The sequence below is a fragment of the Strigops habroptila genome, chromosome 2 (genome assembly GCF_004027225.2).
Source record: "Strigops habroptila isolate Jane chromosome 2, bStrHab1.2.pri, whole genome shotgun sequence".
Taxonomy (NCBI): domain Eukaryota; kingdom Metazoa; phylum Chordata; class Aves; order Psittaciformes; family Psittacidae; genus Strigops; species Strigops habroptila.
The window spans coordinates 91,725,356-91,740,431 of record NC_044278.2 but is presented as its reverse complement, the minus strand read 5'-3'; the positions used below and the strand labels follow the sequence as shown (position 1 = coordinate 91,740,431).

The following is a 15,076-nucleotide window of genomic DNA, read 5'->3' as shown; positions in this document are numbered from 1 at the left end:
GCTTTACCAGCAGCTGCCCCGAGAGTGCTGCTGGGAAGCTGCTGTGCTGTGCGCGCTACTGCGAGACAGCCACTGTAACAGGGCTTTAAACTGTTGTTTTGGGTTTCTCTTTTCTTCTTCTTTTTAATCATAGAATCAGCTAGGTTGGAAAAGACCTTTAAGATCATCAACTTCAACCTTTACCCCAGGACTGCGAAGTTCACCACTAAACAAGGAGCTGCTTTCTGCCACACATTTAACCTCCTTGGCTTGATGCTTTCATACCCTCTTTTCTGTTGTGCTTCTGCTTTCTCCCACTCCTTTCTAGCTGTAGGTTAGAAAGCCAGTTGCTTCACAGCAAATGTGTGTGTTTCTTTTTGACAGTTACATCGGATAGAAAATATACTAGAAAAGATGCATCAGCTTAGTGGTTCAGCAATAACTAGTCACCAAAGTTGAGACTTCATGAGGTAGATGGTACGGTCTGAGTGATGTTGAAGTGTTACTTCAGAATGAACAGGGATCTGTAAGGCACTGCTGTGCCAACAGTTGCTGCAAAATGTTATTGATTTTGTAGTGCACTTTAGGATGATGTGCAGTGTGTGGGTGAGGTTCTTTTGGTTGGTTGTTTATTTTATTCTAATTTTCATAAGTGCAGTCTCTTTCACTTCCTTCCATCAGTTTCGTGGCACAGCAAAGGACCACGGTCATTTAGCCTTATCCATACCACTCACGATTTTACAGACTTCTAGCATATATAACCCATCAGCCAAACTTACAGGGTTGCACTGTGCAGAGTGTCGCCAGCTAAGTGAGCCAGAATGGCATTGCCAAGTAGAGCTTCTCCAAGAAAATGTTATCCAGAAGCGATGGGGTGATTTCACTTCCTTTCCTTGTGGGCCTTACTGCTGCAGCAGGAGAGCTGTATCCACCCATCTGCGCCACTTCAAACCCATGTTCAGCATGATGTTTGCACTCATGAGTGTCTGAGCACCAGGCTGCAAACTACAGAGCAGAAAGACAGAATAAACAGAGCGATGTCAGAGGAAGAGACTTGGAAATTTGCTATACTAATACCTGTAGTCCCATTTTGCCATGGCAGGTACCTGGCAGTAGGTGGTCGCACAAGTTATGTACACATTATATTTAGATATACACTGTTCAGTAAGTTTTTAATTTTTTTTTTCTTTTTTTTTTTAACAAACCCTACTGAAAACAGTGCAAGAAAATGTATTGAGCTTTTTCTGGTGTGGTATAAAATACTTAATCAGGGTGAGCATCTCACTGTCTACATATCACATGAATTTGTAGCATGAATTTCTAACCTAAGTGTTTTTGAACCATGGAAATAGGAAAATGGAAATACCAATTACAAATTCAACTGGCTATGTAAAAATTGCAGTAGTCCCACCTTAAGGCTTGGCTCTTGCACATACTTCATCCTTCCTCTTTGTAACAGTCTCTCCTAAAAAGGAATTTAGTGATGTACTTTGAAAGGTAACAAATTCATGCTCTGTTGAACCAAAGGAGGAAGTGTGCTAATGCTTAATGTGCTTGCAGAAAATATCTTCTTTTAAACAAAGGAAACAATATCTTGTGTGTCTCTGTTGACTGTGTTTCTGATGGTATCAGTCAGCACCTGGAGATTATAGCTCGCACTGTAGTCTAAAGTCATCATCTTAAGTACCTCTAGCCCAGATACAGAGCAGTAACATCAATACCTTTTTGTAAATGAGTTACACGTTCTTCGTTGATTTCTGATTTTTGATGGGTTTCTGGTAGAGGATTGTCTAAATAGGATGTCCTGAGGTAGTGTAGGCTGAAGTAAGAAAGCCTAGAATTGCTGGAGTAGTATTCATATTTAGTAGCCTAGGTTATCCCTAATCAGAAATGCATAAAGTATATGTGATCAGTACTTACTCAGTCATGAGTTAGTTGAGCCCTTATCCACTTCATTTTCTTTTAAGACCTGATCTCATTTGGACACAAGGTAATTAATGACATCAAAATAACACTCTTCACTCCTTAATGGCATACATTTACACCTGTACAAGAGGGGAAACAAGATGAGCACCCAGCAGTCTTCCAGTTACACCTCTCTGAGGGGAGAAAAGTGCTTAGCCAAAGTTTCCCTGAGGGACTACTTGTGCAGTAGAAGGTGATCTGTACAAGAGTGACTTCATCTAGACATTGTAGGGAAACCAGACATTTCTGCAATCAGTAATGGTGAGTGGAACAAGGCTGCTAAAAATGTAGTAGTTTTTTATCCTTTCGTGTGGTGATATATGAACAAAAAACCAGTGTGGCAGGATTTCCTCCCTCCCATCTTTATTGAAATCAAGGAAGACATTACTGTCCAAGACAGTCGTTGAACTTTGTGTCCCATCTTCAGTCATGAATCCTGTCTGAGTGGAAGCAAGAAAATCAGAGGACTCTAGGCATTATAGTGAGTTTCCTCACTATAGCTCTCTCAGCTAGCTATCCCTCCTCCCCCATGCCCTGTCAAAGAAATAAGGTGAGGGCACAAGCCAGTTTTTCTTAAGACTTCTTAATAGATACCTGGCAGTCTAGAACAAAGCAGACTGCGCAGGCTGGCACTGAGCATCTTTTTTCAGAGGTAGTAAAAAACCCTCTCTGCAGCAGAGCCATTTCCTTACTAAAATAGCCTCTAAAACCAAAACCAAAGTGGAACGTCATAGTGTACGGGATTGCACAGGCCTATCGGTCTTGCCTCCTTAGAACATCAACTCTTTGGAAATGCAATAAATAGAGAAAAAGAAAAATATTTTTCTTTAGATCTTTAATCATGACAATATGCTATTTGGATTAGAAATATGTTTCTCTGAGTCCTGTGTCTGCTTGGTCTGTTCTGCCTCTCAAAAGAGCAAAGGTAGTACATGAATGATTTAAGTATTATAAATGTACAAAACCCAGCAAAACCTGATAAATGTTTCTATCATAAGAAAGTTCTGATAGTTTCTGATTAATTACATTACCTGTAAAAGCTGCCGTTGCAGGGAATGAGAACTAATAAAGGAATAGGTTCAAGGTTTTATATTGAAAACTGCTTCAGCATGACTTACATTTTTTCTCCAGTTACGTTTAGGTAGTTGGTTTCTTAACATTTTTAAATGCATGCTCTTCGTTCTTGCTATCAGTTGTAACTAACTTCTTCCTTCAGTCTTCTTCACCAGAGACAGACACCACGCTTATGACTTTCAAAACCAGCATTGTTTTCGGAGCCTGTTACTGGTTCTGCTGGTCTTAACAAACAAACAAGTGACTTTCCTTTACCTGGAGCCACTCTTGAGAAAGGTGTCTTCTACACATTTCTCAAAAGAGGTGAAAAATGTTTTCTTCACATGACAATGTAGTTCGCTGCTATCAGTGGACACATGCAAGCTATTAAACGAGCAGACAATCTTATTTATCCCAAAATTCCATTTTGGTAATGAGTGAACAAGAGTGTACTCTGTATTTTATCCAGTTTTTCCTGTTTAAACTCTTGCTCACAGTTAACAGCTTATTCTTCTGAACTCATCGTTTTTAAGTGTTCTTAGGTGTACTTAAAAAGCCACAGAAATTTCCAAGGTACATGGACTTTGGAGAAGTGAGCATAATCTTTACCAGAAGTACACTAAGAGCATAGAGGGCCCAATCCTGCTGTAGAAACTGAAGAAATTCAGCACAGAATTGAGCTCTTAACTTACTAGAAATGGAATCCTTTCCGAATTGGGGACAGATCTCTTCCCTTTTTAGGTCCTTGTTCTTTTTTTTTTTTCCTTCTTTTTTCAAGCTGCAGTTGACTTACTGGTGGTTTATTTCAGGGAAGAAGTCGAGACCACCTCGTCCTGAGTCCCCTACTACAACTCCAAACATATGTGTGAAAAAGAGAAACAGAGATGGAAAGGGTAAGTCAAAGAGCTGTCACTGAAGTTCTTTTAAAAGAACTTTGTTTCTGAGGAACCTGTAAAATAAGTTCACTGGTTCTCTTGTGGTGTAAAGGGGTGGTTTACATCTCAGGTTTACCATCCTCAGGGGTGGTTAACATCTTGTCCTAAGGCAAGTAAATAATTAGTGCACAAGATTTCTTGGTGCAATACCCCGTTCCTAGGCAGAATAACTTATTTGTCAATTTATTTGCAAGGATTCTTGGAAACTCTTCACCCCCCTGCAGAGGCTGCTGCGTTCTGAGTGAAGTCTTGGGGCGTGCTTTGCATTGTATTAGTGTTTCTTGGGCTGTGGTTATTTTGACAGATGATCTTTGCAAACATTTTCCATCTGTGTGTGTCTAATTCTGCATGAGGAGCTAATCAAGGCTGCCAGTTGGCAGCAAGAAGAACCAAGGCCTGAATTTTGAGGAAAGTTACAACGCAGCTTGAAGACTTGGGCAGAAAACTTGGGGGTTTGATACTTCTTTCATTCCTCCTGTATTTAAAAGGGAGAAAGAAAATAAATACCACATAACTGACACAATAAATCATTTCCTCCAGGCTGAACTGTTCAGTGCTGCCTGCCAGTTTTATCTACAACTTGGTTGCTTTGCTGTGGGGTCCAGCACCCACACCGGTGCCCGGACTGGCATCTGAATGTCAGCCTGCTGCCCTGGCACCCACCAAGTTCTGCTGTGCTCAGAGGGGCAGGAGCTGGCAGTGAGCTTCCCCTGTGTCACCACAAGTGCCTGCGTGCATTCCTGGGAACTGATGTGCTTGCATGTGTGCAGTACATGCCAGGACAGAAGCCCAGCCAAACCTGGAAGGTGGTGGCATAAGACATCAGACTCTCCTGGAATCAGAAAAATCACCTCACTGACAAATGAGTTTGGGCTTTTTTTTTTTTTTCCTATTGCAGAAGGATTTTCTGCAATAACAGAAAAAACCCAAAACCCTGTTGGCAAGCAGTAAATATCTAAGAGGTTAATGCAGTTCTGAGTACACATTGCTGTTTTGTTTTGTTGTTTTTTAATTACAACCTGATTTTTAAGTAAAAATGAAATAAAAGTATCAGAGGAACCTCCCAGTAGTGCTCAAATGAAATAATAGAAAATATTAAAGCAGCTAGCCACAAAATTAAAAGGCAGAAAAGAGTCTAATGTTTCTGTCAATGATAGTGAGGATACACCATATTTCACTTTTGTCCATTGTTACAAAATTGCTAGTGCAGAAGGAATTGAAAAGAAGCATGTTGCCTGAAACTACTGCCTGTTATGGGAAGGAAAAGCTACAGCAAAAGCATTTGGTTTGCATTTTGAGGAACACAGAATTGAAGTAAAAGGGATATTAATATAACCAGCCACAGCAGGGAAGCCGCTGGAAAACCATGAGAGTTGCCTGTCCCTCAGTATCCACAATGTTCCCCTAAAGGGAACATGTATGCCAAAGTACCAAGCCCTCCACAGAATTCTTTGATGTGAGGCATGGAGAAAACCGAGTTTTCTACATATTTCTTTTGCTGCTGTGACTCAGGAGGTTAAAAATCCTGCCTGTGAGTAAGGCAGACCTGGTTTTTAGCAGACAGTCCTCTTCACGGTGGTTTTTCAGTGGCTAAGCAGTGACAGATTTTCAGCTTGCCTTGATGTAGCTGAGCATTTTTAGCCTAGACTGCAACAAAAGCATTAGATGGATTAGATGGTAAGTGGCTGGGAATGCTCTCACTCCTGGCTGACATTGTGTCTTGCCTAAACAGTCTTAACCTTTGCCTTCGGGGTATCCAAAGGCAAACAGGCTGATGACCGTTTTAGGTAAGCTGGGAGACCTTTGTTGCAAAGGCAGCGTGTTTTCTCTAGGGGTGCTAGCTTTTCAAGTTCCCACCTGCTGAAGGAGCTGCTAACTTTTTGTACTGCCAGTGCTGATGACTTCGCTGAAGATTTGCAAAGTATAGATCATCATGCAGAAGTATGGGTGGTTTAATGTGTAAGACCCCTCCTCTGGTTCAAAAGAGTCCAGAAAAGCGTTCAGGTGGTTATTAAAGTTGAAAAAACCACCAGGTTAAATTGAAGCTGACAAAAAAGATCCTGTCCCCTCTGATGCACCGGCATCCTTTTTGTGAACCTTCAGAAATCTCCACACGGTGTCCTTGCTGTGTTTTTGCACAGCTACTTGTGGGAGGTGATACTTTCATGAAGAAGTTTCTTCTTCCTTTCTCAGACTAACAGCATTTCACTAAGAAGCTTATGTGCTGCTTCAAGCATCCAAAAGAACATCAAACACCAAAAGCCTTTAAAAAAGCAGGAAAATGGGTCTAATTAGTTATATGAGTTTAGACTCCTTAAATGTGCTTTTGGGGGAAGAAAAAAAAAAAAGAATATGCAGATTTTGTACTAGTTTTAAGTATTCATAATCTGTGATTTTAATGCTGTTTCTTTACATGTGGTAAACACTGAGCAGATGTGATGGATTTCCATATATAAGTGTTTGTGCCTGCTTGTTTGTAAAGTGAAATTTGAATGTTTGCTGCCAGCAAGTGCAAGCACTCACTGGTTTAAAAAAGAAAATCATCTGGTTTTGAAGCTTATTCTTGAAGGTTTGCCAACCTCAACATATGCCACTGGTCATAGAATCATAGAGTGTCAGATTGGAAGGGACCTCAAGGATCAACTGGTCCAACCTTTCCAGGCAAAGCATGGCCTAGACTAAATGTCCCTGACCAACATTGGGGAATCCACCACTTCTCTGGGGAGATGATTCCAATGGCTGATTTTTCTCTTATGTCAAATCAGAATACCTCAGCCAATTGGAATCCCCATATGATTGCCCCACATAAATCTAATAGTTAAAAGTAAGGATTTCCTTTAGCCTTTTAAAGATTGTAACACCTCAGTGAGCAAAGTATTTAAGCAAGGGCTTAACTTGCAGCATTTTCAGAGGATGGGCCTGACCACATTCCCATTTGAGGTAAAGCAGTAGTGGCTGCTTCTGGATTAGGCAGGAGGGAACTGTACACGTAGGTGACTAATACTGTCTGACACTGGTGACTGGAACAGGATTGACAGTAGGTTGACTGGTGCCTGACTCTGTAGGTTAGACCATTGCTAGAGTATTGGGGCACCCAGATTATAATAACAAGAATCTCTTCCCATGCCCTTTCATCACTATTTCCTAGTCCTGATGGTATCTTGATGATCTATGACAGTGTATTTGGAAATATATCAGCTTCTTATTTTTTTTAGATTATTCACATAATCATGTAATATGTAATGTAATACATAATAAAATATAGTCATCTAATGTTTCTTTTGTCTTTTCTTTTCTTTTTTTTTTTTTAATTCCCTGTCCTGAAATACTTTTATTTTAGGAAATACAATTTATCTCTGGGAGTTTTTACTAGCACTGCTCCAGGACAAAGCTACATGTCCTAAATATATCAAATGGACTCAAAGAGAGAAGGGCATTTTCAAACTGGTTGATTCCAAGGCTGTATCCAGGTTGTGGGGAAAACACAAAAACAAACCTGACATGAATTACGAAACGATGGGCAGAGCTCTCAGGTATGTGCATTTTTAATAATGACTGCTTTTGTTGCCTTAGTGTTTGCATGCATTAAATGCCTCATCTAATTTGTATAAAGACAGAAAAGAGTTAGTATTCTATCCCTTCACCTCAGTCTGTGCAATTTCAAATTGTCATATTAATTTGTAAATAAAACAGAAGTAGAGCTCTCCTGGTCTATTCCCTTTGCTTTCTTGTAGCTAAAATGTCTGCCTGTGCTGACTGGTGAATAAGCTTGAATTCAGGTAACTGAAAGAACTGTATGAGTCAAGAGGAGAATTGCAAGTTTCATGCAACTTTTAAAGAGTAGGAGTTGATAGCAAAGGTGCCAAGCCACATAGTTCTTCTCTTTCTCCTCAGAGTTATCTGAGGTTGAAATTAAAAGGTGACAAGAAATACCAGTAAAACAAAGTCATTTGAGGCAAAAACTACATGATTAAACTGGCCATTCCTTTATAATGAAGAAACTAGGCACTTGAAATATTGTTTAGTTGTTACTGCTGGTCTTATTTTCTGGGGGGTTTTTTGCCTTTTTTGTTGCTGTTTGGGTTTTGGCAAAAACCACTATATAACTTGATGCATGTGTGCTTTAAACAGATACTATTACCAAAGAGGAATACTGGCTAAAGTGGAAGGTCAGCGCCTAGTATATCAATTTAAAGAAATGCCAAAAGATCTCATCTATATAGATGATGAAGATGCTAGCCCTAGCACTGAATCATCAGATTCAACTCTGCTCCCAACTGCTGCCGCCAGTAGAAACCAGTCGAGCAGATCTAGAGCATCTGCAAACGTGGGAACAAAGGGAGGATCAACCACGGTGGTAAAAACAGGAAGCTCAAAGCCTGCAAAGCTGAAGGAGCAAGTAGAAGTTGCACAGCAGCAGACACCCAGCTCCACTTCAGAAGTTTCGAGGACAACGCAATCTCCACAGCCAGTACATCCCACTCAGCTTTTTCGGACAGTTCAAGTAATGCAGCCATTGCAGCCCGTCACAGAAGAACAGGCACCTGCAACCAGTAATGTTCCGGATGAACCGTTAAATCCCTCGGTTCAGAATGTAAGGTAAGAAAATGTACAGAAAATAAATGTATGAATGATAATAAATTTACTGGATGATGGCTAGATAGACTGGATTCTTGGCTGTGCTTCCAAAAAATGCTCGTTCCCCAGTTTGGCTGAAGTGAAACAGTGTCTTTGTGGCTGGTCCTAGGAATTGAGAGTTACTACATCACACTGCAACGTGAACACTCGTAAGTGCTCTGCCTTTGGTGGAGGGAAGTGCGTCTTTCTTGGGGTATTAGACCTGATGCAAATCCTTTTAGAGAGGAAAACTACACAACTTCCCTTTCAGATTGGTATTGTCCGTTCTGTCCCGCAGCAGAGGCAGTGCTTTCTGGTGTCTTCATGTTTGCATTATGCACACAGTGGGTCTGCGTGAAGCCTTCAAAAAAATATCTCTACTTGCTTCTTAATTTTTCTTCTTAAGATTTTTTTTGTCATCTCTTTCATCTTTTGTATTGTCCCCAGCTACAACAAGGGAAAGCTCCATTTATCTACTCCAGCATTTTGCTGCTGTCACAAGGGCATGTTCTTTTGATTTTAGAAAACAATTAGAAATTTTAGAAAAATCTCATGGGAGCTGTGTATCGGCAGAGTATTTTGGGAGACAGTCATGCTTCCATGCTTAATTTCTAAGTCAACTGGCTAACACTACACAGCCTTTAAGCATCATAGAATCATAGAATGGTTTGGGTTGGAAAGGACCTTAAGATCATTCCAACTTCCCTGCCATGGGCAGGGGTGCCTCACACTAGACCATGTTGCCCAAGACTCCTTTGCACCTACCCATTAGTAGCAGCATCGTAATTGAAGAGGCTTTAAAAACAATCACTTAAGCCTTAAGGTTTTACCCTTGCCTGAGGCATCCCCTGATGGAGCTTGTTCATCTCCACTGACTACAAAAGACTTCAACCAAACAAATGTTCTTGTAATCAAGGCCCTTCACAGGAATGTCAGAGTTGTATATGGCGATTCTGGACCTTAAAGCTGTTTCAGGAAAGCTTCAGGATATAATTCAGGAGCTGCACATTCTCAGTGAATTATGAACATCGCTTTTCTGAGATGTGCTGCGATAACATCACTGTTAAAATGGTTATCCATTTGTGCTGCGAAATGGCAATAATGCTGTTTCCTGACCCCTTCCTCTATGCTTTCCTTTGAAAATTACATCCAGAGGCACCAATAGGTTTGGAGGGGTCCTGACTATCTGGGGTTAACCATGCAATTTTGTCAGAGAGAAGTAAATAGTGATACTAATGAGAGCAAATAATTCCTTCGTTTCCAAATAATAAGTTTTGCTCTCATCTCTGCTAGAGGGATGCTGTAAAAGCCAATCAGTTGTTAAAACTCCAGTTACATACAACAAAAGGAAAATCCAGAATAGCAATAACAGCTGGGTTTTTCAGAAGAACTGAAAGAAGAACTGAAACTGTTTAGAGCAGCCTCCAGTGACTGGTATAATAAGATCAATAAGAAATGCTTTAGGGGATAACCAAGTAGTTGAGGAGGCTGAAGTTTTATATATAGGAAATGACAACCCAAGACTGCAGCTTCAATCAAGAAAGTAAGTTATGCTGTCTTTTCTTTGGTTAAAAACCACCAAACTTTAGAATTATCCCTGGACTTCCTAGTTTGAATCTCATTATTTTTTATTTCCTTAAAACTTACAGAACGGTTTTATTCACACTGTAACATGAAAAACTCACACTGAAAGGAGAAATTCGTTGGTTAGTAAAGGCTGCAAGGGAATAAATACTGTGGGCCATGAAAGCAAAAATATTTTTCCTAGTTACTGATAGGCACTGTAATACAAAGTGGGAAGTTACCATTTTTAAGTAGACAATACCTGTTTTCATTTGTCTTTTATTTCTAAAATGCATGTTTTGAAATCAAATGGTGTTTAGCTTATTGTTCAAACCAACCAGAATTAGTTCAGGATGCACATGGAGGGGAGGAAGGGTTATATTTCATCAGAGGTTTATGTGAAAGATAATTATGAAGAACTTGATACCCACTCCCCCTTCCTCCCCCCCAAAAAAAAGGTTTTGGAATTAATTTAGAAAATTAATAAAAATCTGCATCAAAGTGATGTCGTGTAAGTTTTTAAAGCTGAGGAATGGAGCTGCTCTGTACAGTGCAGTCCTACAATTTCAGGCTTGGTGAGGGATTTAATTACTTGTAAAAACTGATTAGTGAAAGGAAGCAAGTACAGATGTAATCGAAGCTATACAGTGCCATTTAACTCAGTAGAATAATGCTATTAAACATTAATAGGGGGAAAGTTCAGCGATTTGCAGAGTTAAATAGCTGTAGGCTAGACCTGCACTGGATTATATAGCAAAATCGGAATCAATAATACAGATGTTATAAGAAATGGTAACAACGAACAGAAGTATCTGTAACACATAATAAGGCAGGCAGTAAGTCCAGCTTAACATTTGGAAAGCTGCTCAGTGTCACGATGACATCCAGTTATTGCATTATAGTATTTCACAATCGGACCTTGGGCAATCAAGCTAAGGGGAAAAAAAAAGTAGAGATGACGCGTGTGAAGCTCAAATGAAGTAAAAGCCTTAAGAGTTCGGTGTTATGTCTCTTCTAATCTTGTTTGCAACTTAAAACAATATTCCATGAAGGCTTCATTTGCACTTTCCTTGGCCAAGATAACAAAGTGTCTCAGATGAAGGGGAAAAAAAGATCCACTGGATGTTTTCGGTACAGTTTGTAATCACTGAATGGTGTAGAGTGGTGCTAATTAAGAAAGAATGTACTGAGGTGGCTAAGCAGTTAGAGTGAAAATAAAGACAGATAGTTTTGGTCAGGATGAGCCAAGCTGCAAACCAAGGTGCCGCTGAGTCCTGTGCAGTGGTCACTGCCCATTCCAGGCTCCAAAAATACAATTTATGACAGATAAATTGGAGAATTTCTACTCTGTTTCAAAACGCAAACTTCCAATAGGCTGGTGAGGTAGATGGTACACTGAACGTTTTTTTGAGCATATGTTTTGTTTTATAAGAAGGCTAAAACAAAGGAACAAGGTTTGGGGTTGGTTTGTTCAAACAGCTATGAATCTCTAGCAGTTGAATGTGTTTGTGTACACGTTCTGATTTGCTACGATGGGGTTTCCATAAGGGCTGAAATGAATGGTCTCCATGACTTGAAAATGTACAGCAGGTGTGATTACTGTTACAGAGTAAGAGCTGACAAACCTGATGTAGGGTTGTGGTTGGAGTAATTTTATAGTAGTTTTATAAGAAAGCATGAGGACAAATAGCAGCGTTGGTTGCCAGGTGTGTTCACAGGTTGGGGCATGTAGCAACCAGGGTTTGAGAACGATGCTCAGGAGGTTTTCTGATGCATACTGGGTAGTGGTTGTGCTCCGCCTGGAAGCACAAACATCTTGGACCCATACAATTTGTTTTATGCAGTGTAGTTTATGAAGTTTTATTCATACACATGTTCTTCCCTATTCTTCATGGAAATAAATGGTCTTCCCTCTGCAGCAGTTTGCTTCTGTTGTGAGAACAAAACAATATAAAGAAAATATTGAGGATTTCTGAGGTCAGAACAATTGGCTTTTTAACGCTTAACCATATCCTTCAGGGAAGAAGTCTGAACATGCATCTTCCCTGCTGAGGGACTTGGTAAAAGAATCATGTTTGAGGAATGTTGTGGAGGGCTCGTGTCACCATCCGTCCCCTGCCATAGGCAGCATTGCCTGGTAAGATCTACTCCCAGATCATTGCTGGGAGAGCGTGGCAGTCGCTCGCCTTTGCATTTCTCAAAGAAAGGGGCTTGCCAGTGAAAAGCAGGAGTTGGCTTTTTACAGGAGACAAGCAGTGGCTTCATTTATAGCTGCAGAAAGCTTGTGCAGAGTTTTGTGTACTTTAAGGGGAGGGTAGTGTCTTATTTTGAAGTGGAAAGGTCTGGGCTTGACGGGCTTTCTGTACAAGTTTTGGTGCTGCTGTATACAGTGGAGACAAGGAAAAGCATTCCTCACCAGGGATAAATGCCTCTTCTTCAGCCCCAGTGCTTAAACAGAAAGCCTGTGATGTGGTGCTAACCCAGGCTCGGGAAACAGGAGCAGTGTCAGGTCATGCAAACTGGGTTTTGCTGACTCAGGAAGACATCTAGTATCACCAGTGGGAATATTGGGAATTGCACACTCACTGCTGTTCCACAGATCTAACTGCTCTGGCTCAGTGGATGCAAGCACAGTCATTGCAGTGTCCAGTCGTTTAACTGGGAGCTGAATTTGGCACCACGTGTTTCCAGTGATAAGACAAAACCAAAAATGCCTCTCGGGATGAGCATTTTATTTCTGACTTTTCCCAATGAGCCAGCTTTTTTGAGGAAGAAAAAGTCTCTTTGAATTTAGCACTTGTAAAATGATTCTTTTTAAACCAGAATAACTGACACAGGTTAACCAGAGTATCTGGTTTAGTGGAGTAATTATTCTTTTAGCTTGGAATTCAGAGGCACCAAAGTAGGCCTGGGATTCAGCTCTGTGTTCAGTGGATCATTCTGAGGGTAAATGGCATCCTTTCTGTTGCTCCAGAAAGTGTTCCTCTCCTGTAAGGCTAGGGACTTCTCTAGGACATCATAGAGGGCTCTAAGGTGCCTGCATTTGGGCAATTAAATTGCTCCCTTAAATGACTAAAATGACTGCAGATAGAGATGCATTTTCATTTACCCTTAATCTAGGGTAACAGTGATTTAAGATGGAGTGTCTTTTGGGTGCAGTGACTAGTCCTCATGTTATTAACAGTTCAAAGATGATCATATTGCGAGTAATTAAAAATTGTAAGTCTCTCTTATTGAGTGCATGGGACATAGCTGAATCTTCTAGCTGGCAGCTCTGTATACCAAGAAACTTGCAATTAGCTGAATGCTCACAGATGCTGTGTGATGCTTTAGTGGACTTCAGGTTTTAAACACAATGTTTCTATCAAAATTCAGTTTATTGTTTCTTTTCTGTATTTTCACGTTGTCATTGTGGTAGCTTGGACAGAGCATGTTAGAAGACCAGTATCCTGACTCTGTTCTATAGCTGGGGGAAAAGCTAATACAGACCACAGAGGACGAGTGGGATATGCTTTGTGTGTTCACTTCTGAACTGGAGAGCTGCTACATGATGAATCAGCTACAGCTTTCATCTTGACCTTTTTGCAACCTTTGAGGTAGAAAACGTTGCAGTAATTCATCCTGAAGGTGACACAAGCATGGACCACAGTGGCAAGATGCTCATTCAAGAGGAGAAGGAAGTAGCTGAAGGTGAATCATGTTTTTTTCTGGGCATGAGCATTCTGTATAAGAACAGTGATGAAGCCAGCAATATGCCAACACAGTGGATTGGTCCCAATAAGCAGAGGGAATTACCTTTGAAAGTCATGCCTACCCAAAGCAAACGCATATGCCTTCTGCTGTTGTTCATGATCTGTTTCTGTATCCAGGCTGTGATGTACTGGTGGTCTGACTGCAGCTATGCTGATGCTGAAAACCAGACAGATTTGTCTAGCATTAGTTTATCAACTCTGAAAATGTGATTACGGCTGCTATTTCAAATGAAGTGTCTTTATCATGTGCCATATACAGACGTTAGCTTGTGTAAATTGTGCAGTGAATGTCACCATTATGTTCTGTAATCATACTTTACACCCTATCTATGTTGGTTTTGCTCGAACTTGCATAATCACACAGACACAGGGAGGCACTCTGGCACTGTCTTACTGAGAGTTTGCAGTGACCGTCTGCTTTCAGCCCTTTTATCCTGAATAAGAACGAGAGTCAAATCTGCACGATGTCAGCTAATGTTGTAACCCATCACTCCTCTGCCATTCCTGTAGGTTATGCTGAATAAAAACTGTCACAGGCTTCAGCCTCACTAAAGAGCTCACGAGGGCTCTCTGGGGACTTGATGGGGAATGTGAGTGAAGGAATGCGATGCCAGCTGAGGATTTCTAGATAATCAGAAGCAACTCCTGGCTAATACTTGGAAAGCCTTATGTTGATCAGCCAGCATCAGTGCATGTGCTTTGCTTCTGTATGCAGCTAGACAGTTGTCTTCTGTCTGTGCAACAAGTTGGGTCTTCATCCTCCAGAGGCAGGTCTGCAGTAGAAGCTCTCCAGCACACCAACTAGCTGATACTTGTGGATCTGGCTCACTGCTGCTGTAGCTTTCCCCAAAGGAAGGGAAATAAGTGATTGTTGCAAAGAGACGATCTCTGCCGATCTTTTAAGTGCAGGCTTGACTGCGTTTCAAGTTTCAGGGTGGTGAGGAAAATCCCTTTCCTGGGGGAAGCATAGGCTGATGTGATCTCAGTGAGCTTCTACAATAAAGTCTCATTTAGCTTACAACAGGGTGTGTTTCTCAGAACATATTTACAGTAGGGATAGCAAACATTTTTATTTGATTTTCCTGCAGCTGAGATCTTTTCTTAAGCCCATTTCTGATGTAATATCTGTGGTAGGTAGGAAGAAGGCTGCTTACAGCAGAAGGGACTTCAAAGTCATCTAGACAAATGAATTTTGTTTCAGATGAGCATGCA

At 40.8% G+C, this 15,076-nt stretch overlaps 1 protein-coding gene across 8 annotated transcripts in view; it reads left to right on the top strand.

The window, feature by feature from the left end:
• Window positions 1-15,076, top strand: part of ELF1 (E74 like ETS transcription factor 1) — an 87,884-nt gene that overhangs the window by 67,008 nt on the left and 5,800 nt on the right. For all 8 annotated transcript variants that reach the window (XM_030475982.1, XM_030475983.2, XM_030475980.2 and 5 more), the window contains 3 exons: window positions 3,807-3,890; window positions 7,273-7,465; window positions 8,064-8,531. In XM_030475982.1, the coding sequence (XP_030331842.1) occupies window positions 3,807-3,890; window positions 7,273-7,465; window positions 8,064-8,531 (745 nt within the window). The remainder of the gene's footprint in view (window positions 1-3,806; window positions 3,891-7,272; window positions 7,466-8,063; window positions 8,532-15,076) is intronic.